This window comes from Zerene cesonia, chromosome 6, assembly GCF_012273895.1.
Source record: "Zerene cesonia ecotype Mississippi chromosome 6, Zerene_cesonia_1.1, whole genome shotgun sequence".
Classification (NCBI taxonomy): Eukaryota; Metazoa; Arthropoda; class Insecta; order Lepidoptera; family Pieridae; genus Zerene; species Zerene cesonia.
Window position 1 is genome coordinate 1,325,619 of NC_052107.1, and position 24,015 is coordinate 1,349,633.

Sequence of the window (24,015 nt, forward strand, 5' to 3'; positions counted from 1 at the left end):
TAAAAACTATAGTATTCGTAATAAAACTTATACTTTTATACTTATCAATTCCAATGATTAATTTGATACGTCCATTAAACAACATCATCAATATCATCATCATCATCATCCTTATCATCCTTGTTTAAGTAGCCCTAGTATATCCAAATTACAGTAGGAGCATTTTCGAATCAGATAATTTAAATTAGTAACTCAGTACAAAGTTTTCACCAACCCACCAACCATCCAACCCTGCTCAATCAATTGTTACTGATAAGTAAGCAACTAACCTTCAAATCGAATCTTTATCAACCCACCAACCTTCATCATCAGTTAGTGGTCAACATTTTAGTGGTACGTAGTAACTGGTGACTAACCTTCGGGTCGAAGCTGAACGCCGTCTCGGGCCGCAGCGGGCACGGCAGGCCGCACTTGCAGGTGCCAGCTGTCTGCAGATACTCCCTGAGCTGGGCGAGCGTGCTCAGCGCCGTGCCGCTGGGGCTGCAACAGAATTTCATACGTCAATACATATTAACAGAGAGAAGAAGAAGAACGTATAATTATTTTAACCAGTGGTCACCCAGTGGTCGACAATACAATCAAATCAACTCAAACCATCTATTTGTTTCTCCTAACAATTCACAATCACATGATTTGGAGTTGGACGTGCTGGTGTATTAAATGGGTTAACCCCTTCGGTACCAATTAACAAATACAAGAGTTCATATAATTATATTGTGTGTATATGTATCAAATGCCTGGTGTGTGGTGTGATCTTTATTGATCAAATGCATTTTCAATGAATTGTTTAAAAAAAATTGCACTTCTCTCTCTCTTAATAGTTATACTATGGTAAGTTTTATACATACACAAATCAACCATTTTCATCCTATACATACAACACTGTTTACACTATCTGCTACAAAACAATCCACAAAACCGCACATCCCCTATAAATATTCACATCACGAATAATGTGTTAGCATTTCGTTATAATATTAATCTTCGTAAAACACCCCTCCCCATCTACGTGTAAGTAGAAACATATCACGCACGCCGTCCCACTAGCTCATATGGCCCTCTAATTAAGTGGGGGGTCACTATAATAATACAGTATTACAATACCATCAAACAACGTATTACGGTAATAACATATTTAAGGAGTTCCACAGTAATTGAACGTGTAACTTGCGGCGAGGCCTTTAGCTTTATTTTGCGGTTGAAAAAATTGTCCGCATTCACTTTGCCTGAGTAATTGTAAACAACTGAGCTGTCAATCGTATAAATTATGCAATTTAACGTGTTTTAAAGGAAATATGAGTTAATTTAGGAATGAACTTTATCGAAAATGAAACGAATAGATACGAACTGCCGATTCTTTTCGGTGCAAGGAGGATTCGGCATAGATGTCGTTTATTAAAACAAATACTACTTAATTTACATTAAAATATTGCTATAAGTATATAAACAGTTTATGCTTATATCTTTCTGAAAACAAAATCCAGCTGTTTCATAGTTAAGAACCTTTAAGCTTATTTTAATATTGAATCATAATTTTAAACAATTACACACGTATGATGCAACAAAAATAGTAACTTTACCAGCTCTAACGCAATGAGCCCGCATTCAAACTGACCAACCCACAACATTTAGTCTCATTTATTATTGAAATAAGTAAATAAAAAACGAGAAAAAGTCGCAATCAAATATTCACTACTAATTCAGTAGTTTATGTATGAAACATTACAAATATACATACAAATACACAAGTGTTTCCTCTTTATACCGCAGCTTCCCCGCGTGGTATGAATAAGTTTTCATGGTAGAAACTTTTACCTTTACTTTATCCCCTTCGGAGTGGAATTTGTGAAAATCATTTCTTAAAGCCTACATCAGAGTCCTTGATAGATTCAGTCAGTCAGACATCTTTGCGTCTTTCATTATTAATATGTTAATATTACTAGATAAAATAAAACAAAGTCGCTATTATCTTTCTCTATGTCCCTATGTATGCTTAAATCTTTGAAACTACACAACGGATTTTGATGGGGTTTTTTAATAGATAGAGTTTTCTATTCAAGAGCAAGGTTTATATGTATAACAACATCTATTTAACTACTCCGAAGTATAATAAACACATACAACGTATATACTTATAGACAGTGGTTGTTATTTCTTCATTAGGGCATAACAACTAAGTACCTAGGCTAGAAACCAATTTGATTTTCCTTAAATATTGGAAATACCAATTTCAATCCTACATGATAGAAAGTATGGGTCATTATTCTATACTAATTTTATCATCATCAGCCCATGCATGTTCCCACTGCTGGGACACAGGCCTCCTATAAGGGTTTAGGCCAATAATCCACCACGCTGACCAAGTGCGGGTTGGCAGATGTCACATGTCTTCGAATTTTTGATTCTTGAACATGCCGGTTTTATCACGATGTCTACCTTCACCATTTTAAGCAGTGGTGATGTTATCCACATGTTCAAGGACGGTGGTGATCTCTTACTATCAGGCGAACAACCAGGTCAGTTGTCGGCTATTACAAAATAAAAATTATTTTACCAAAAGGCAGCCAGGTTATCTCAAGAGACCCATTATACATTTTAATTTGTTTTTATCCACGATCACTGCGAGCGAAGCCGGGACGAGCGTCTGGTGTAATAGGTAGTAGGTAGGTATTTTCTGTTAACTTATTACGATTTAAAGCAATGAAGGCTACAGTAAATTGATTTATTGAACAAATAATTATTACATACAAGAATGAGTAATATACATCAACCTAAATTCCTATCCTATGTGACATTACTATAGGTACCTATAATAGATTCCCTTATAAATGAAGATTAATGTGAAAAAAGCGAGTCGGACTGGAGGCACTGATGGTTCCGTGAGAATAAACTAAAGACCAACGACAAAAACCTTTAATTATAATACAAACAGATTTACAGCGAAGTCCTAATAAAACGGAACTCTATTCTGTTTTACCCATTGGGTACGAAACCTTAAAGAAAGAAAAATAAATTATATAACAAAAAGAAATTATACGAGAAGGAGTCCCATCACATGCTTTCCCATTAAAACGCCATTTCATTAAAACAAATTCTTTCTTGAAACTAGGCCGTGACATACAATAAACAATATAACCGTAAAACATCACTCCGTCTATCCGTATCCATATACCTGCCATATACATGTATGTACATATAGTTAATAGTCCTATAAATCAAAGACATCAAGGATGACTGAACATTAAAAAAAAAAAACAAAGCATTTTTATGCATAATCAAAACCGTGTATTCCACAAACGAATTCAACAATCGCGATAGACAAATAGGTTTCACAATAGATATAACCATCACCCACATACGGCTACTGCTTTTGGCGAGAGTTGTTTTTCGTTCCACTCCTCTGGGTGACCCAATTGTCCCGTCAATCAAACATAAATTAGCAAATTGCACTCGCATAAATTGCCGTTTCTCGTATTGTATTTCAGCATGACGTATTAAATGGAACTCTGGTTTTTATATTCGGCGCTGTCTCGATAATATGTTATGAGCGTTGAAAAAAATTATCTCTTGATAAGCTTTATGTTCTCCATCATGTCACAATTTTCATATTTGGAAAGTTACATGGAAATAATCTAACCGAGACATTTCATGTGAAATTTATTCAAAATTTCTCATTTATTAAGCATTTCAATGCTATAGAACTAAAAATTCAAATTAAGACATTTCAATCAGGAAATTAAGATTGTATTCATCATCATGGTTTTAATGCGAATAGTGAAGTTATAAAAAAATATATAATAAGAAGATGCCAAGTTAGACAGAGCCCCACAAAACGATATCGACCGAGACCTTCTAGGACCTACGCCTTCGCGCTTCAATAAATCCCTCGAAATAATCGTATCCCTGCAGCGAGACGTTCAAATTGCACATTTCCGCATAAATTATCATACCGGAGTCGTTACGTGATACAACAAAGAGTTAAAAACGACTGCATTGCGAAACTCGATTTGCGATAAACATCAACACGCCTCGAACGGCCATTAGGAGCAATTTGCGAACAGAGACCGAGCGCACCGCAGTCTTGTTGCGTGGAGCTGCTTTTTCAGGATGGCTTCGGCCGCAAATGTGTAAGTAGCGTTGCAGAAATTTTGATAAAGATTTTGATTCTAAAGCCCACGTTTCTTCAGGGTAGCCGGCCACGCGATTCTGTGATGATAATTAGTCAAAATAAAAACTATCCTATTTAAAACTTATCTTAAGTTGGACCAAATTACACATAAAATGCCATATTTCATCAAAATCGGTTGAGTTGGTGAAGAGTTCATTGGGAACATACATCATGACACTGGAATTAATATATAATATTAAGATATGAAACTGAAATGATAACGTTACGAACACTAAAAACTTACATAGTTCTAATACATTATTAAGAGTCGGTTGTGAGTCACTTATTTCCTTGGCTACAACACATAATATATAATCCGGAACATTTATACAATTCCCTTGAAGTAAAAGATAAAGACTATCATATATATATATTATTTTTTGTACGTTACACATATAGAATAGAGTTTCAAACTCGGTCACCTTAATATTTATTTGAAAAATCATGAATCACGGCGCACGGGCATCCGCTATGGCCGTATCAACTATGATTCATATATCCCACGAAACGCAAAAAAAAAAATCATGGCTAAAGGGCTAAGATAGATCTTTTACATATAATTGTCTTCTTTACAATCTTTTGAACCAACTTATTTAATAGTGAGTTTTATTAACTGAGAACATTCCATTGGTTCACTTGATGATTTTTAATGATTCTTTTTTATATTTGACAAGAAGTGCCTTCCATGTGTAAATTTGGTCTATTTCTGACAATTTAATACTAAACCAGTTTTTTATTAATATAACTATTATCCTACTAATACATAATTATAAATGCGAAAGTTTGTGAGGATGAATGTATGTGTACGTTTGTTACTCTTTCGCGCAAAAACTACTGAACCGATTGCAATGAAATTTGGTACGTAGACAGCTGGACAACTGGAATAACACATAGGCAACTTTTTATTCCGATATTCCTACGAGATACGGTCTAACGCGTGTGATTCACAGCGGGTCGCAGCTAATAGAACATAACGTATATAGGGGCTTAACAAATTTGAAATGTCCAATGAAAAAAAAAAACAAACGCCGTAGTCGAGCACGCTTCGGCAGGAATTGGGCCAGCTCGCACCGGGGAAGTACCACACCCCCACAGAAGACCGGCGTGAAATAGCATTCTGCTGTGTTTCGTTCGGTGAGTGGGGGAGCCGGAGGCCCATATCCTTTTCCTTACCCTTCCCAGTCCTTTCCTTTATTCCTATCCCCAATCCTTTCTTAATCCCTTCCCAAAAAGTCGGCAATCCATTTGTAGAGGCGTAAGGACTGCAATGGACCTTATGCCTCTCCAAATGTTCGAATTACAATAGTCTCATCAATGCCCCCAAAACATCCTCTGACCCATAATAGACGGCACCTGCTACGGCAGCACCCAACCAACAGGCGACGGAAAATTAATTGTATTTTCTTGTGTTTGACGTCATTCTCCCCGTGACCACGCTCGCTGTAAAGTATTCGAAACGTCGGGTTAATAATATAATGAATAAATCGCGTTTCAAATCCGTTAAAATGTTTTTAATTTCTAAAAGGAAAAATAAATTCCACGCACTGCCCCTTCAGCCTCCGGCCAACCGTTGGCACCCAACGGAATGCGCGCTAGCTGCACCGTGCACGGTCTGCCGACTCTGAAAAACGCGCGACCACAAAGCGATCTCTGTTTGCATTCGCGACCGCACCCGTTCTGCGCTTAGTGTGCCGGCGTGATGTTTTGTATCCAGATACCGTTTTAAAGATAACGACGCTTGCGGTTGACGTGGAAATGTGGACACGAGTGATTGTGCTTTGATAATAGTTTGAAATACTTAAAAACACGTTTGAAAAAATAAAATTGCCTCATTTGCTCTTGTATACAGAGTACACGTTAAGAGATTGCTTAGGCCTGGCGGATAAAAGATGAACTCATGAAATTATTGTACCGTCACCGATGCTTGAAGAGTGTAGAGAGGTTGAATGAAATCTGGTTCGCTTGCAGTGAATCAAAATCGAGTCTAACAGAGTTAGTTACAAGCAAACATCTGTATCGATCGCCCTGTGGTGAAGCTAATAAAAGCTTGTTGAAAAATTTCGATATTAGCGACAACTACTTAGATACATATGACGTGCATTTATCTAATCTAATTAAAGATTATGAAATTATTTCATTAATAATAAGAAAGCTTGACTGTAACGAGTGACAGATCATTTTTAACCGATTTCAAAAAGATATTTTCGACTGTATTTTTGTTGCGTTTGTTAGTAACTATTAATTTTTTAGTGGGTGAACCGATTTTGATGATTTTTTTTTAATGGTGCCTCATACGGTGGTCATATGCGGTAGCGTTAAATTTTAATCTAGTTCTGGCAATTTAAAGGCGATTTAGATTTTTGATAAATAATAATTAACTAATTAATACATTAAGTGATTAGTATTAGACTAAAATATATAACTTCAGAATGTATATATTCCCTCAATTTCGCGCAATACCTACTGGATAACAATAAATCCTCCTGCTTTCTATTCTCCAAACTTTCCAAGTCCTTGAGTCTTTATATACCGCAATGAAAAAATCATGCGTTTTTTACCTTTTTATATGAACCCTGAAACCCCAATAGAAAAACTAAAGCCATATAGCGTATGCTTCTTGCTTTACTTGATACAGCAGGTGGAATTTTATGGCTTCTTAAGTGCTGGCATACTGTGAGTTTCGTAGTTAAACTTTTTATCACCATCAACAATTCTGAAAGTATCTTATTAGAAAGTGATTAAAGTGTAATAAGAATTGCGTCTAAAGAATTATTACATGTTTCCGAATAAATCTTATCACAATGTTATCATATATCACAATATACAATATTTACTCTCCCGTTTTATGTAACACTTTATGTTCCCCTTCCGACTAGACAATAAAAAAACCTTTAAACAGTTACTACATATTACGAAGAATCACTTCGTAACCGCCTATAATACGTACACACACACAGACATAAGGTTAACCACATGCACACCAGCGAACGCTCCGCGCGCACGCAGCCTAATTCACCCTCCCCTCCCCCCCTACCAGCACGCCGCCGCCCGGCTGACAGCTGTGTGTAATTACTTAGCACGCAACCCTTTCGCACCTTGCGACCATTTCACCGAGAATCGATAATTGATTGTCGTTAAGCGACACGAAAAACGCACAACCACCGACCACCGTTTCGGCGAAGCGGCATATGAAATTTACAATTGCTCTCGTTCGGTGTGGCGCACACGTAATAACCATAACAGCCACCCTCAACATTTCGAAGCTTAGCTAATAATAGAGCTCTTAAGGAAATAGGTTTTATTATCTCATACAAAAATACGTTACGTTGGATGACGCTGTTAAATTACGACAACAGGACAGTTTTAAAAACACAAAGATGATCTTCATGTTTTTAAAACTAGAGAAAAGAAAAAGGCTATATCTGTAGCACGGGCGAAGTCGGGGCGGACCGCTAATAAAAACATAAAAAGCATACAATAATTAGCCTACACACAAATTAATTATACGTTTTTAAGTTAATTAATATAGCTCGTTCACAAAACTCGACTCGCCCTCCACACTTAAAACGTGATCACGCAAGCGCGACAACCCAATAACGACGTTGATTCAATGCATAATATCAATAAATTAATCATTCACTGGGTATAATTGAAACTTGTATGTAAACACTATATACATTTTAACACGCATTTATTAGCTTCACCTGTATGTTTGTATGTAACCGACTGCTTTAGACTAGATTTTGACCCACTTAAAACGGCCTATTAATATTGGATATTGCTTTTAATATTACACGTATCAAGGATCGATCGCAATACAATATTTGGATGAGTTTATCTTATTCACCGTATTAGGATCGCATACGTATCGATTGTGTATTTATCATATATATTTAATACTAGCTGCACCCGGCAAACGCTGTTCTGCCTTACTCTGATCCTTTAGAGGTATGAAAAATAGATGTTAGCCGATTCTCAAACATACCCGATATGAACACAAAATTTCATAAGAATAGGTCAAGCCGTTTCGGAGGAGTATGGCAACGAAAACTGTGACACGAGAATTTTATATATTAGATAACATATATTATTAATAATAGTGGATATACAAGATATAAGAGATCTCCAGTGTATTAAAACAGCAATTTTACTTTGTAGTCTAACCTACACACTATTACAGGTTGTAAATTACGCAACGTCGACGCAATACGTCAAAATAACACCTCTGCATGACCAAGTTTGTGCAGACTTAATTTTCTACAAGCACTTATGGTTAATACTGCACAAATCGTAGGCTGAATCGTCAGTAGCACGTATGCGAGTGTGCCTTAGCTACAAGACTTCGAACTGATTAGTGGAACAACTGTTGTAGCTCAGTTGTCTAGAGAGTTTTTTGCCGGCTACCGGTGGTACTGTGAACTGTGTAATGTGTTGAACTGTGTAATGACGTTTCAAAGGGGCTTCTATAAAAAGTCCAATTGAAGAAATAGATGTTTGAGTTTGAGAAAAACCGTAACATGCATCTGAATGCTGAAATATGGGATGAGAACTTCTCCATTTGAGATTATAACAATAGATAGAAGCAAGTCTTAAACGTGTTTATTATTCTCAGATGTCATACACTTCGCTAGACATTTTCGAAGCGCTTAGTCTATACCTAGATAGCTAAGTAGTTTATATAATAACATTGAATGAAAAACATTATTCGACAATTGTAAAAAGTCACCATTTAAAGTCACGTAGGTTGGTATATCGCAAATTACCTAACAGGAAATCTTTGTTGGAAAATATCATGGCAGAATCTTTTCAAGCGTTCAATTGTAATCTAAATCGATGAATAAGTCGGTTCCACGAATTGTAGACTCAATGTTTCCGCTAAACAGTCGATCTTGATACATTAATTTAGGGCTGCCAAACGTTAGAAGTGTTGAACAGTAGAAATTGATCTTTTCTAGAACATTCCGCGGTTTGCCAATTCCTATAAGTACTATAAACGCGCACGTAACTTCTCTCTTTGTCTCTTTTATTCACGCCTAAACAATTGATTCGATTTGGATCAAATTTGGTACAGTGGTACTTTGAGACCGTAGAAAGGACATAGGATATTTTTTATCACAAAAATCTCACAGGATCGGGACCTATGCGGGATAAACCTCGGACTGTCTGTTTTTTCCTGAAACCACGGGTGAAAAGCTAGTATAAAATATAGATGTCTTATTTTATAAGTCACTTGTAATTTTCCTTATTAAAGCAACGGCTCATAATATATTCAACGGGCGATATTAAATACGCAATGACTGGTTAGAAGAATTTTAAAATCAACAAACGAATAGAAAAATCGATATACTAAGGTACTATAGCTGTTTCAGATTTCTCAGCTGGGCTACTATCATTCTACATATTTGGTAAAGCTACATAGGTCCCAAACTCAAATACTTTATACACAATTTATTGTTAAATTTAACACGAGTTAGATTCGAAATAAGCTATCCGATATTTCTCTAGCATCACTAATTCACGAACATGGAGAGCTGTTGATTAATTAAAATCTTTTAAATGGATCATGTCATAATTGCGCCTGTAGGGCAGCCCTATAAATATTACTTTGTATAAACTACATAGAAGAAATTAAATTCTATTTGAGATAAATAATTTCATCTTCCACAAACCATCGAATCATCGATCGACAAAAACACAATTTTGTATTATAGGAAATGAAATCCTGATGAATCCTGAGTCATGTGAAAAGCATTTTTTACGCAATATATAACTTTAAATTCGATACCTACACTATCACACGCGAAAAATAATCCTCCAAACGAATGAATCAATTAACCACGTATGTGTCTTCAATGCAGCAAACGGCTAGCAATAAAAACGCGAGCGACGTCTCAAGAACTCTCAACCTTGAAATAAAACAAAATCAATTTTATCCTCATTGCGACAGAATAAACAATAAGCAGTTGAATTTTATGGCCATTCTCGAAGTCGTTAATATTTAATTGGCCTTTTATCCCGTGCCTATTTTTATTGCGCCGCGATAAACATCTGAACGTATATGGATAGAAAAAGCATTGAGATCCCTATCTCAAGCAACGATTTAGGTTATTGCGTCCAATTTAGTGTATTTTAATAGATGTTTACTTATTTAATGCGCTTTATCTTACTAAGCTGTGTTATAAAAGTACGCTTCGTGAGTTCGCTGGTGTGAAATGAGCTCAAGTTGAAATTTCTCAAGAACAACAGCAGAACTTTTAAACATCACTCGCAAACTTCCATGTGACTCAGCTCGCGACTCGGACTAAATAACGTGCAGTTAGAAGTTTAATTTATAATTTGGATTCAGCAGCTGTTTTGTTATAAGTATCAATGAATCATGCAACTCAATTACGTTTCCAACTTAATCCCAAACATTTAATAAATCGATTACACTTGTTTTAGTTCAGATTAACTTTAAAACATACGTATATATCATCACCGTATAAATACCTATTACGTGTATCTATGTCGTAATCTACAATTTATATCAATCGATTGTAATTAACTTCATTGTTATCAACACTAATACTATACATTGTAATGCTAATATATTGAAACTACCTTATAACTTTGTATCCCAATTGAGTCTTGTTACAAAAGACTATTTAAAATAAATTCCATTTCATTCAATCTATAATCTTCCTAGCAAGGATGAGGGTGACCCAAATAACACAATGCTCTCAAAACATTATAACAGGTACACTCCAGATAAACAGAGATAATTTCAGCCAGATATCTAAACAATGGCTTGGAAACTTTTCTCATTGTCACGCTACCGAAATCCAGTGTCAGGTCATCAGATTTCTGGCTGAGCGCCAGACCATTCCAGCTATGACCGCGACGGGATAAGATCAAATGCACCGTGATGAATGCTGTATCTCAATACACCGATAGTCGACGCAGTGATTGGCGAATAGCTGTTAATTAGATGAAAAGGAGCGCAAAAACTACCGAAACGGTTGCAATGAAATTTGGTACGTAGATAGCTGGACAACTGGAATAACATATAGGCAACTTTTATCCCGATTTTCTTACGGGATACAGACTTACGCGGGTGAAACAGCGGCGCGCAGCTAGTACTTCATATAAGAAAGCTTCTTTAAACGCTAACAAACGGCGTCTATGAATAATTATGAAAAATAATTTTAGAAATCTCAGAGCCATTATGTTTTTGCTTGTTTATGTTTTTATCTATATCTAATATCTTATAAGATAATACGAATATAACATGTGAGACAATATGGTCATAATTCGTTTATCCTCATTGAACAAACGCACTATCGTTATATTAACTGGACATTCTTCTCAAATCAATAAAGGGTTGTTCACTTAATGTTTGGATATTGATAGGCACATTGACAAGGGTCTGCAAGTTCTTTGACGGCGCTGCCGATGTCCTTTATCGGATTTTAGGGCTGCCAAATGTGAGATTTGCGAGCCCAATGCCTTGTATTCGAATTTTACCCTGTAATCTAGAATAATAGTAGTTTCCTTACTGTCTACGTATACTTAATTAAATCGTTTACAAAAATACCCCATGTGTATTGCATATTATTCATGAATTCTATTTGATTTATTGAAGAAGAACTGACGCATCAAAAAAAATCAGATAAATCAAGAAAACAAAAATAACGGTCAAATATAAAACTGAATACATTATTTTGGTAAAATTATCAAAACCAACGCACCACAAACAACGACGATAACGATACAAACATACAATACTCTTTCAACACGTTTCCAAACGAGTAAAAGTACAAACAAACACGTCACCGCGCAGTTTACACGCACCTATAACCCGATCCGCGACGCATTTCTTTCTCGTTTTACACATGCGCCAACCCTAGCGGCGTGTGTAGCCCCTTGTGAATAAATAAAAGCTCAATTTGTACCAGTCACCACTCTAAAATGAACTCTGTCGATTCGACGAAATCGCTCCGATGATCAAAGACTAATTCGATAGCTTTTGACTAGGGAAGTGTAGTTGAAATCGATTTTGATGTACAATTTGCATGCGGGAGTGTGCACCCGCTTTATTAATGCTTCTTAGTTCTTTTGCGAACAAGTTGTTTCTTGTGCGAAAAGTGTATGGTGATAAATTACGACAGTGTTTAGGAATACGTGCCTCACTATACACTGGACGAGAAAACTTCTAAATTTCTTTGTGCCATTCTTTCTTAAATATTTTTTTTAATCAATGAAAAAAAAGCCTTACTGAAAACCTCTTCCTCTTTCGAAGTAGGTTTCAATAGAAAAACACTATTCAAATCATATTGTTTTCGTTGTACTCATTAAAAAAATAACATACGTAAACAAATTCCTTACCTTGACTAACCTAACCCAACATTATACTACATTGAGCGGATGAAGTTACAAATAAATATTTCACCAACATAAAAACGATTTCATCATATTTCCTCGTACACCTCTAAACTTAAATTCGGTGAACATTCGCGTATTCTCTGTATTTTTAACTGTAACCACAAAACGCATATTGTTTGCCGTGTTCGGATTCAGTTTATTGTGCAGACACGACTGACCGGCGCTGTTTCAATTTGGCCCTAACACGAACCAATACAGTTAAACATTAATTGAAACAAAAAACAAAAAAAAAAAAAACAATTAATAAATTAAACGACCTACAATCGACTTATTGCCTAGTTATGTATTTAAAATTACAGCCGTGAAGTGCGAGACTAATGAATTTAATTGTTTTCCATTAACTACATTTTAATAAAATTCCAATCGATTCAGCAACAAAGCGATCACATACACAACATAATTAATTTGGAATCCGTTTTAAATTCAAATTCATTCCAATTGAATAGGTATTGCAATAAAATCGGAACGCGATCGGAATTCAAATGTTTTTTTCGAAATCGGAATCCCGCATTCCACATTTAAATAATGAAGATCCGAAGATCAATCTTTCCGGGTCGGACGAAATATCGGAAGGGTTCCGGATACGTTGGTCGTTAGGGGGAAATTATGTTGAACCAATGAAATTAGAGCCCCCTCGTTGTAACTCGATGCATTATTGAATTGTGTGGGGACCGCGCTTCCATACTTAATGATAATTGTGTTCAAACGAATGCTATTTATACGCTAGTTAAATTGTTTCTTTATGGCGATTTACATTTGTTTATGCTGATCGGGGTAATTGGATATAATGGATGGTACGCGTCACAGGTGACTAGTGATGGTCGTAAATACATTTTTTTTAACTGACATAGTTCGAGCGAGTTGGGCTACGCTCGTTCCACAGTTTAAAGATCATGTTCCAATATTTTTTAGCGACGTTAATTGCGTGGTAAAAAACAGTCACGTAAAAAATCAAGACTTAAATCTATCTCCGTACAAAATTTCATACTGATACGATAAACTGTTTTCACGTGAAAGAGTAACAAACATCCATCCATACTTACAAACTTTCACGTATATAATCTTAGAAGGATTATAAAAAACAACACTCTAAAAAGTAAAAAAAAAAAATCCATTAAAACTAAACTTTCCCCCCAACACCATACATATTGATGAGATGTAAAACGTAAATCGATTTGAAACATATCAATTCGCCCGCGTGTTTGTTTGTATGCACCTACATATATTTGACTTGTCACTGGGGGAGGTGTCGGTATCGCGTGTCGGGTTGTCCGTCTGTCGGTCACGCTGTGACTACACTTGATAGAATAGCGATTATTAAAGTAACTCCGGAGGTTCGTTTTCTTTTCCTCACCCATCCCAGGAACAGGATATTTTTCCTTACTCCGGACAGCGCATTCGCAGAGGCCCGACCACTGCGTGGTTGGGCATTTTCAGGTGAACCAAGGGCTCAGATGCTCGCTATGACATACTTAGAAAATTAATGATAACTGATCATCAACTCCGCTCAAACTAGACTCGAACACATTTATTCATTTGTACTTCGTTTCGAATCGTCTTTTTCACGTACTTTTGGTAATCTCCTTCCTTTCATCTCCAATATGTTCCTAAAAACGAGGGACGTCGAAAATTCGACTGTATTTTGTTTTTAGGTTTTATCAGATTAGCTTACACTTTTGTAAAACCTGCGCAAGGTGGATATTAGCTTACAAATATGATTGTTATGTCTTAATCTGTAATTGTAATCCTCATGTGGGTGCTGCTTAAATGTTATTGTAATTTACGAGACGACGTGATCGCTAAGCGACAAAGTCCCTTTAAAAACAAAGAGAAAAAACAAAAAACAAAGGCGTATCGCTTACCGCCAATCGCTCCGCGCGTCCCCACGCCCCGACTCTCCCTAGCGACTAGACACCGCCATTAACTATTTCACGTGGTAATCACCACTTTCATGTGGGAAATGTACGTACGTTCATTCCGTTTGAATAAGACCACGGTAATTGATTATGTTTGTATTTTTATTGCCCTTCGTGCATTGTATTCGCTTCGAACTGTGCAATTATACACTCGATACGAGTTCTGTATTTACACTTGCATGTTCGTCTCTTATTTCATTAATAAAAAACACGTATACACGTACATTTTTCACTTCGTTTTTTTTTATTATTTACATATCAATGTCATAGCCATGTTTATTTATTATATCCGCTTTTTCATTATTCAATGCGCCTCAACGTTACCGAGAAGAGATCGTTTTTTATAAAGCGTTTTTATTTTTAATACTAATACCTACTAAATAATATATTGTTCTTATGTATGTACCTAATGAATTACGCATTTTTTATTGACGACTTATACAAAAACTACAATAAAGACTATACACAAAACCGAAAAGCCAACATAATATCGCACGATATTTCACAGGGTAAAGTGTAAAATATAAAAAAAAACACACGAATCAATGACTCACCGGGAAACCCCGGTGATTCAGTCGCTAATCATAAAAAGTATATTACCGCTAATGTTCATACAAAAAACGCAATTTAATAAGTATAATTTCAGGTTGTTGGAAATAAAGCCCGTGGTCGTTAATTGTTTCGGCCGGACACCGAGCCTATGAGATTTGTATCGCTTTCATTTTACATTTATAATGTGGGTATAAATAAATAAATTATTTTTGAAATGTTTTTTTTTTTGAATCGTAAAAAAACATTTATTAAAAACAATCTAAAGCTGAGTTAGTTCTGATACGATTACCTACATCCAATAACGATCGATTTACTCTTATGTGTGTGTAAAACAAAGTGTATGTTTGTTTCATAGCACGCCCCACTATAGAATCATTGTTTGTTGTTGTTTCACCAATACATCTTTACACCTGAGATAAATAGTTGATAGACCTCCTGTACCCAAGCAGACTGAGACATCTCTTATTACTCTACAGCTTCCCTTATCTCTGTATTATAATACAAAATCACCCAACACAACAAAATGCAATTATACGAAAATTCGAAAATAAATAAAAAAATCATCAAAAATACGAGTACAGGAGCATCTCCCAACAACAATAATAATAATCCGTGGCTAAAAAAAAAAATAAACCATTTAAGCAACATTCTATTGACGATACTCCAAACAAACATACATGTCACTCGCCGCCCTTTATATCCGTATTGATCAGGCATTGTACACACGCGTCACGGCATCAACAAGTTAGATTCATCTCGCGCCAGCTATCATATTGTGGATGGGTCCATACGATAACGGTAAACCGTACAAAACACGTTCAACTGTATGTAAATATTACCGTTCGAGATTTTTCTATTTTCATTTATTGTTAGCGCTCAACGATTGTAATAACGAGGTTATTATGGATTCTGCGTGAAAAAATACGGTAGGTGTTTAAAAATGGGCAACTTTTATATTTTTGGCTACAGGTTGGAAGGTATAAATAACATTAATACCTCTTCAGCATTACGTGCCTTATTGGCATCACAGGAATTTATAAAAAAGAATTAAGATAGTGTAACGAATAACTCACAAATACTCATTTATTATCGCAATTTTTTTTTGTCAAACACTACCCAATTAAATTTTACTCCCAACATAGAAAAAACACTAACTATCGTATTCTCTCATTTACAAACCAAATTATAGTCAAATGAAATACATTCGACGTGTAATAGAGGCGCGTCGAGAGGCAGTTTCCATCGAACGATTAGCCCTAAACGGGTGCCTAGATGTAATTATGTCAACCCTAAACACATGCCACGAAATGTTTAACGCGCGCACACGCACACAAACACCCGCACAATAATGTAGTCGATTTATTAATACACCTAATTTTGTGCAGTAACAAAACCTTCTGGGGTTAAAAAACAGTTTAAAGTGCTCATGACTGTACCATATTAGGAAGTGAATATACGACTCAAACTCAACAGTTACGTGACACGATAAACTATTGCATAACTTACAATATTATTAGGGTAGTTATAAGTATCAAGGAGAAGCGATTAATAGAAGACTAAAAAGGTCAAGGTTAGTAATAAATTCAAAAGAATCCGGATATCGTATAAGCCACGAAATCAAAACAGTAAAGTTATGAATGTTTGAATTGGCTTGAAAAGTACTGGACCGATTTTAAAAATTACTTCACCATTTAAATGCTACATTAACACTGTTTAATAAAGGCTATTTTAATTACAAGAGAAGGCCATTATAAAAAATAATGGCTGTAGCGTTTATACCTCTTTAATATACAGTATTTACCATGACGATTTTTCAAAACATCGGTCAAACGAAAAATAACACAGAACGTAAAACCGAACACGGCAACCCCCCTCATCCCCTCTTCCGCCCCGGCGAGCAAACATACGCGCAATTAAAAATACGCTCCAAGTTGAACTCCTCTCAACAACTCTTGCGTATTTATTCAAAAATTTTAGGGTTCTTACAACCGTATTTATGTTGCTTTGTTTTATGCGAATTGAGCTCTTTCATCGGGAACAAAAGATTCAGTTTAGAGTGAGAGGAAGTCATTTATCCGTTTTCCACGACCACGACCAGTACAGTATCATGTAGGTAAAGTAATCTGTAATTTCATAATCTCGAAAACGTAGACTCAAACTCAAACATTTATTTATTCAATATGTCTTCTTATAGAAGCACTTTTGACTAGTCATAACATAGCTTTATCAGTTACCGCTGCTTTGGGAAGCAGTTTCTAAAGCGAAGCATAGTGTCTGAGACAGATCTGTGAAATACCAGTACTAACGATAGATCACTACACAGCCGCCAGAGAACAGTACTACCAAAATGCATAGATTAAAGAGCAAAAATTCAGAGAAAATCCTACTACTATTATTAACGCGAAAGTTTATAAGAATGTATGGATATTTGCCACTCTTTCACTCGAAAACATCTTATCACATCGTATGTAATTTGTTACAGAGATAGATGATCCGGATAAGCATACTCTTATATACGAGGATTAAAAAATCGCGATACTTTTTGAACACATCTCGTTTTATAGAGTCTGAATAAGCATATAGGTTTCTTTTTATCCGGGTACCACGCGAATCACGCCGCAGGTAACAGCTAGCAATAAAAGCAAATTGGTATTTCCCTATAATTTTAAAGTTCTTTGTATTCAAAGTATTGACACGTTCAATCTCATCACCCCTCTCGACGATTATTATTTACGCCGCGTCTCGCGGGCACTCGTTAAAAAGAGGTCCTCAAACAGTAGCTACGCGTGTTAAACCCACCAACTACATGTTATGTTTGTTCATTTGTTTGCAGCTACGCGCGCGAGTTTATCATTCACTAATAGGCACATGAATGAATCGTTTAGTTTCGTCAAAGCGGAACCACTCTGAATCATTTCTATCATCCTAGCGGTTGGATCAAACTATGTTTATGTTCGTTAAACTTAATTTTCTTAGTGATTTACGTACGGATAGTAATGCCTTTACTGTTCTGACGCAAATGTGGAGGTAAGCACATTTACGGTCGACATCCTACAGTTTAAGGTTATTATAATCTTTCACTTCTTAAACGTATCATACTCATAATATTTCTAAGCTACGAAGATGTCCATTGACGTAAGATGAAACGGATGCGAACCGATTTATGCGACTCTGTAACTGTAAAGGTATCTGGTGATGTGGTAAGCGATCAGTATGTACATATATACGTCTGAATATTGTTGAACTGACGTATACAAATCGGCAGATACGATAAATGTTTTTTTTATGTACTCTCATATCGTTAACAAGCATTTCAAAAATCAAGCTCATTACATCATTTTATTATTTTCGTACGCAAACAAGGCTTCCAAAATCCCAATTAATTCAAAGCCGAAAACACAAGCGGGGCGCTCATTAAAATAATTTCAAACAAAACATCTGTCTGCGGCGATTAAAAAGTATTAATTGAACGGGAGGTATGTGTGTAGTGTGTACCAATATTATGCTATCATACACACGGCGAGCGGTAATAAGATCACGCGCGTGTGTGTGTTAAATACCATGTTATGCGCGTAAACGCGTACGCCCGGCGTGCTTATGTGTGCCGTCCGCGCGCTACGTGTGTGCCGTGCGCACGGAGCGGCGGTGCCGCTGTGCGCGTGAGTGTGCGCGTGTGTGTGCGTTCGGGACGTTCACCTGTTCGGTGTTCGCAATGCGATAAATGCTTACCTATATTGTTGTGCTCGTTAAATACGTTCTCGATAATTATTGACTCCAGTATCCGTTCGAAATACTGAACGTACCCACCTTACCTACCTATTCAATGCATAAAGTGAATTGGCAATCATTGGTATTTAAAGTGCTGTTTGGGTATATGAAACAAATTATTGGATCAAGTTATTGATCAATCCGACATCCATTAGACGTTACCAACTAAATTAGTGATGGGAGTTCTCACACTTGTACGTAAGAAATGGTGCAAGAAGTTAACACTCATTTGGTTACAACTTTTGTATCAAGTGATTAATCAAAGGCCGATATTTTATTTAGAACTTATCAACTAAATTACTAATACTATTTCTAACACTTATAGGTAAGTAAAAGTTTAATGATTATTCATATTGAAATAATTTCAACATTGTTTTAATGCAAACGTACAAAACTGATGGCAAAATTTTATATAATAAGTAACGTTTACCCAAAACAAGATATAATATTATATAATATTCCTTAGCCTCCATTAGGAACCAAACCACGTACCACTCCACCGTAACACGCTAACCACTGTACGAACGGCGATCATTTAACACCACATACATAACAATCACTATAAAACGAATGAAAAATATGAGTACATACATACAAAATAAATAAATAGAAAACAGTGTATCTACAAGATAAACAGAATTAATTAGTGATACAGATAAAAAAACCGACTCCGTGCAAATATTTCAATGGTCCAATTCGTTTTATATTGATAGGAGACTGAAATGTTGCCTAGACTAGCTCTCGGCGCACCTGCATCTCGTACTGCGAGAGCTCACCGCGGATAACGTTCACTCATCTATTTGTAAATTTATTACCGACTAGCTTTCCGCCACGGCTTCGTTCGTGGTACCTATACGTAAACTATATGGGGTGAAATAATTTTTTGAAATCGGTCCAGTTGTATTCCTGAGATTAAAGTGTTCAAACAAATAAACAAACTCTTCAGCTTTTTATATAAGTTCAGAAGACAAGAAAAAATACATAGAATGGAGTATATATGCCAAGAGGTGACTGTTGATAACTCTTAATCATCTATTTATATTTATTACCACACAAAAAATACATTGAATACAAAATACGCCGAGAGTTGACTGCAGGTAACGTTTACTTATCTATTTATATTCATTCTCGTCACCTAAAAATACATAGAATGGAATACAAACCGAGTGCTGACTGCGGAAAGCATTTAATTGCATGGTACTTTATGTTTATAGAGATCGTCACAAAAAAATTGATTAAAAGCAAATACACCGAGAGACCATTGGGGAAAATTTGTATTACTTAATTATTAATTTATATTTTTACTATAAAATACGAGAAATCTTCGTGAATAACTCTATTATATCATTTAAAATTCATCTTATTTTCAAGACTGGCACAGATACTTTTCATTATGAAAAAAATTGCACAGACCACGGAAACGTTATACCTAATCATCATTTTGGATTAATTTACGACGAGAAAAGATAGGACGAGAGCTCACTGGGAAAAGGCCCATTATTTCATTCTAGCAAACGGAAACAAATAAAAAGTTATGAAGAAACAAACATCAATTCTCAAATGCTCAATGTTCTACGACAAAAAGAAAACCAACTGTTCATAACTTCATTTAATACTCTTAACAAAAAAACCCATTGTTAATTGCTTTACAAAAAATATATATATTCGTAGAAGTATTTTAAAAATAATTAGAATACAAAAAAAAAGTGAAGTTACTGCTACTCGAGTAAAATTTATTACAAAAATAAAGCTGTACTGTTTTAATTGCGAGGTTTCCTGTATTATTTATGATACCCTCGCAAATTGCTAATTGGTCAGCGTTTTAGAGCGAAGCTTACAAGAAATAATCGCGTTAAAGAAACCTTTAAATATTTCAAAGATATTTTATTTACCGGTAGCATTTACCGGGCGACCATCGAAAGCAATTCCTATGGAAATGGTATGATTCAAATTTCAGCGTTGAAAAGTAGCCTGTGTCCGTCGCTAGCATCCTAACTATTTTCAGTAACAACAAGCATAACATCGAACGACTCCGTCACGACGCGAAAAAAAATATCCTATCCTACTAATATTATAAATGCGAAAGTTTGAAAGGATGTGTGTGTGTATGTTTGTTTGTTGCTCTTTCACGCAAAAAAGACGGACAAAAAGACGATCTATTATGTGGCTGTGAATGTGAACTATGAACGTGGAGACTGAAATAAGAAGACTTTACTGGGTTTCGAATGTGTTATCCTACTAATATTATAAATGCGAAAGTTTGTAAGGATGTGTGTGTATTTCTTGCTTTTTCACGTAAAAACTACTGAACCGATTGCAATAAAATTTAGTACGTGGATAGCTGAACAACTGAAATAACATATAGGCAACTTTTTATCCCGATGTACCTACGGGATACGGACTTACGCGGGTGAAACCGCGGGGCGCAGCTAAATGAACGATATATACATATATATCGTTCTTTTACGCAGTTGTCGTGTCAAGTTTTTGTAAGGCAGCTAGCAGCCTTGAGTTAGCCAAACGAATTTACGAATGGGTTTTTCCCATTTTCCCTACAAAACACACGCAACGGATCACGTAATACTACTATATTAAGTGTGAAAGAGTAATAATGGTTCTTGAAGTATATTAAATGTGTGTTATTAAAAAAACTTATTGCATTAGATATTTTATATTGTAATAAAGTTGTTTTTAGACTTTATACTATAAGTTTTCATTGTTTATTTTCGATATTTAATTATAACATAGAAAACAATTATTGAATAGGTACACAGTGAGTCTAAACAATATACAATTATATACAACTAAATAGGCTGCACAATTAAAACTATTATTAATTCAAAAAAAAAAATCTGTAATGTTATTAGACTGTTATATTAATTTTCAATATCGAACACATATTTTAAGAATTGATTCTAAAATTCGTAAAATTGTATAAATGTTAAGCTTTAACACGACCATAATATTATGTTTATTCACTATTTGCACACTATGTGTAGCTCGTTCCAACTCAAAAGATAGGATAGTTTGTATTATTTCCATTATGATAAATGACTACCCGGGCGGAGCCGGGGTGTGCAGGGCAGCTAGGTATGTTATTATAAATCCTTAACCTTTAAAGCAATGCTACACTAAATATTGAAAAATTACTGTATTTTTCATAGATTTTTTCTTATTTATGTATTTGTTTATTGTTAGATAAATGTAAACCTATTTCACGTATAGCACACAGAATTAAGAATAAAATATTGTACACAAAAAATTGCTTGAAATCATTATATGTATGCTTATTAGGTTTTATTTTTATCCATGTCTACATTGAAGTTATTATATACAACAGATTAATTACTATAAATCACAAAATCGCATTACCTACGACATACTTTACGTCCTATTGTCAATATATAAAATAACGGGACTGACAATTATTCAACCAGTTTTAAGATATATATTAACGTGTATAAGGAATAAGGAAAAAAGCGATTATCATTATTTTTTATTAACAATCCATAATGAACTAAGTAAATTAAATATAGAACGATTTAAATAAACTTAAATTGTATTCAGATTGAATTCCCTTTCTCAAAACGCTTATGTATTAATAGACAATAAATAAATAACTACTTCTATAGGATAAATGACATCGACCATGCTTCGACCTTTCATAATCAACCAGGAAACAACCGTCAAACGTTTGCTTTTTAAAAAAAGAAACACTTTTTTCCCGCCAGCCAGTTCACCTTATGCAAACCATAAACAACCGCAGAACATCTATTAACATTTCGTCAAGTTGTTACTCTATGGTTGCTATAGCGACGTCTGTGGGAATCGTCTGTACGTCTGGGGCCCATATGAGTTGGCCATTTGGTGATCAATATGGTGCGGATCTAGTGTTAGCGGGTTGGAAATAGCGTATGGGAGACGCTATCATATGCGAACACTAACAATAAATAAAAAAACAGATATATTTAATTGGGGAAACTGCATTGTGTGTGTGTATTCATTTATATCGTCCAAATAGATCCGAAGAGTCCGAAGACAAACTTGCTAAAATTAATAATGAAAGATAATGAAAGACCATTGACAGACGCCAAACAAATACAGTTCATTAGTTTGCCGTACTATATATATGCCAATGAAATATCGCTGCTATCACTCGCCTCCCGCTGGCACCTTTTAACGTTCTATAGATTAAAAACTGTACAACTCCCGATGTAACTAATGAAACTGTGTCACTGTCCACATCAGCTGAAATTTCGCTCTAAAAATGGATAAAATTTCTCCCAATACCACGAACACTAACCTAATCTGAGCAACCGCCGACAATAGATCCACCCGTATGTATGTAAGTACACGTTACATACGAAGTACTCCGACAGTAGCGTCCCCGCAATGCGAAACAAATGCCGCCCCGGCCTCCGGCGCTTGCGTCACACACACGCGTGGCCTTGATCGCTGTGCAAGTAGCCTATTTCAAGTTTAATTGCCTCTGGCGATTTGAGGATAGCGAAAATATGTACATATACGAGTTGGTAGTAAGTTATAATATCGTTGCAATGTTGAATTGTGACGACAAATGTTGAATAAATGAAGGAATAAACTCCCTAATTAAGTATCACTACATAGTATAAAACAAAATCGCTTTCTCTGTCTATTCCTATATCCCTATGTATACCTTAATCTTTAAAACTACACAACGGATTTTGATGGGTTTTATACTTAGAGTGATTCAAGAGATAGATTTATATGTATAATAGCATCTACGAGTAAACTGTCTATTCCGAATTTAACGCGTGCGAAGCCGCGGGCAATTGCTAGTTATATCATATGTTAAAGTCAAAACTCATCACCGGTCAAACACACTATCGACTGAAAAAAATGGTGATTTTGACCGATGCTTTGAGTTATAGAATAATATAAGAAAAGACAATACATATATATGTTACACTCATATATATTCATGTGGGAAAGTTAATAATAGTACCCTGATTAAAGTATGAACGTGGTTTTAAAAATATATTATAATCAATAATGGAACGCATCTCATCTATAAAAGGAAGTATGTGTGTGTGTGCGTGTGTGTGTGAAAGAGAGAAAGCATTACGCACTTTATAGAGATCAAGTTGATTATGGCGGTGTCCATAATAAAATTAAGTTTATATAATATATCACTACATAGTATAGAACGAA

At 35.4% G+C, this 24,015-nt stretch overlaps 1 protein-coding gene across 1 annotated transcript in view; it reads right to left on the bottom strand.

Annotated features, from left to right (window-relative positions):
• LOC119840568 overlaps positions 1-24,015 on the bottom strand; it is an 83,874-nt gene that overhangs the window by 50,934 nt on the left and 8,925 nt on the right. Inside the window, exon 3 of the mRNA XM_038367256.1 lies at positions 357-480. Within this exon, the coding sequence (XP_038223184.1) occupies positions 357-480 (124 nt within the window). The remainder of the gene's footprint in view (positions 1-356; positions 481-24,015) is intronic.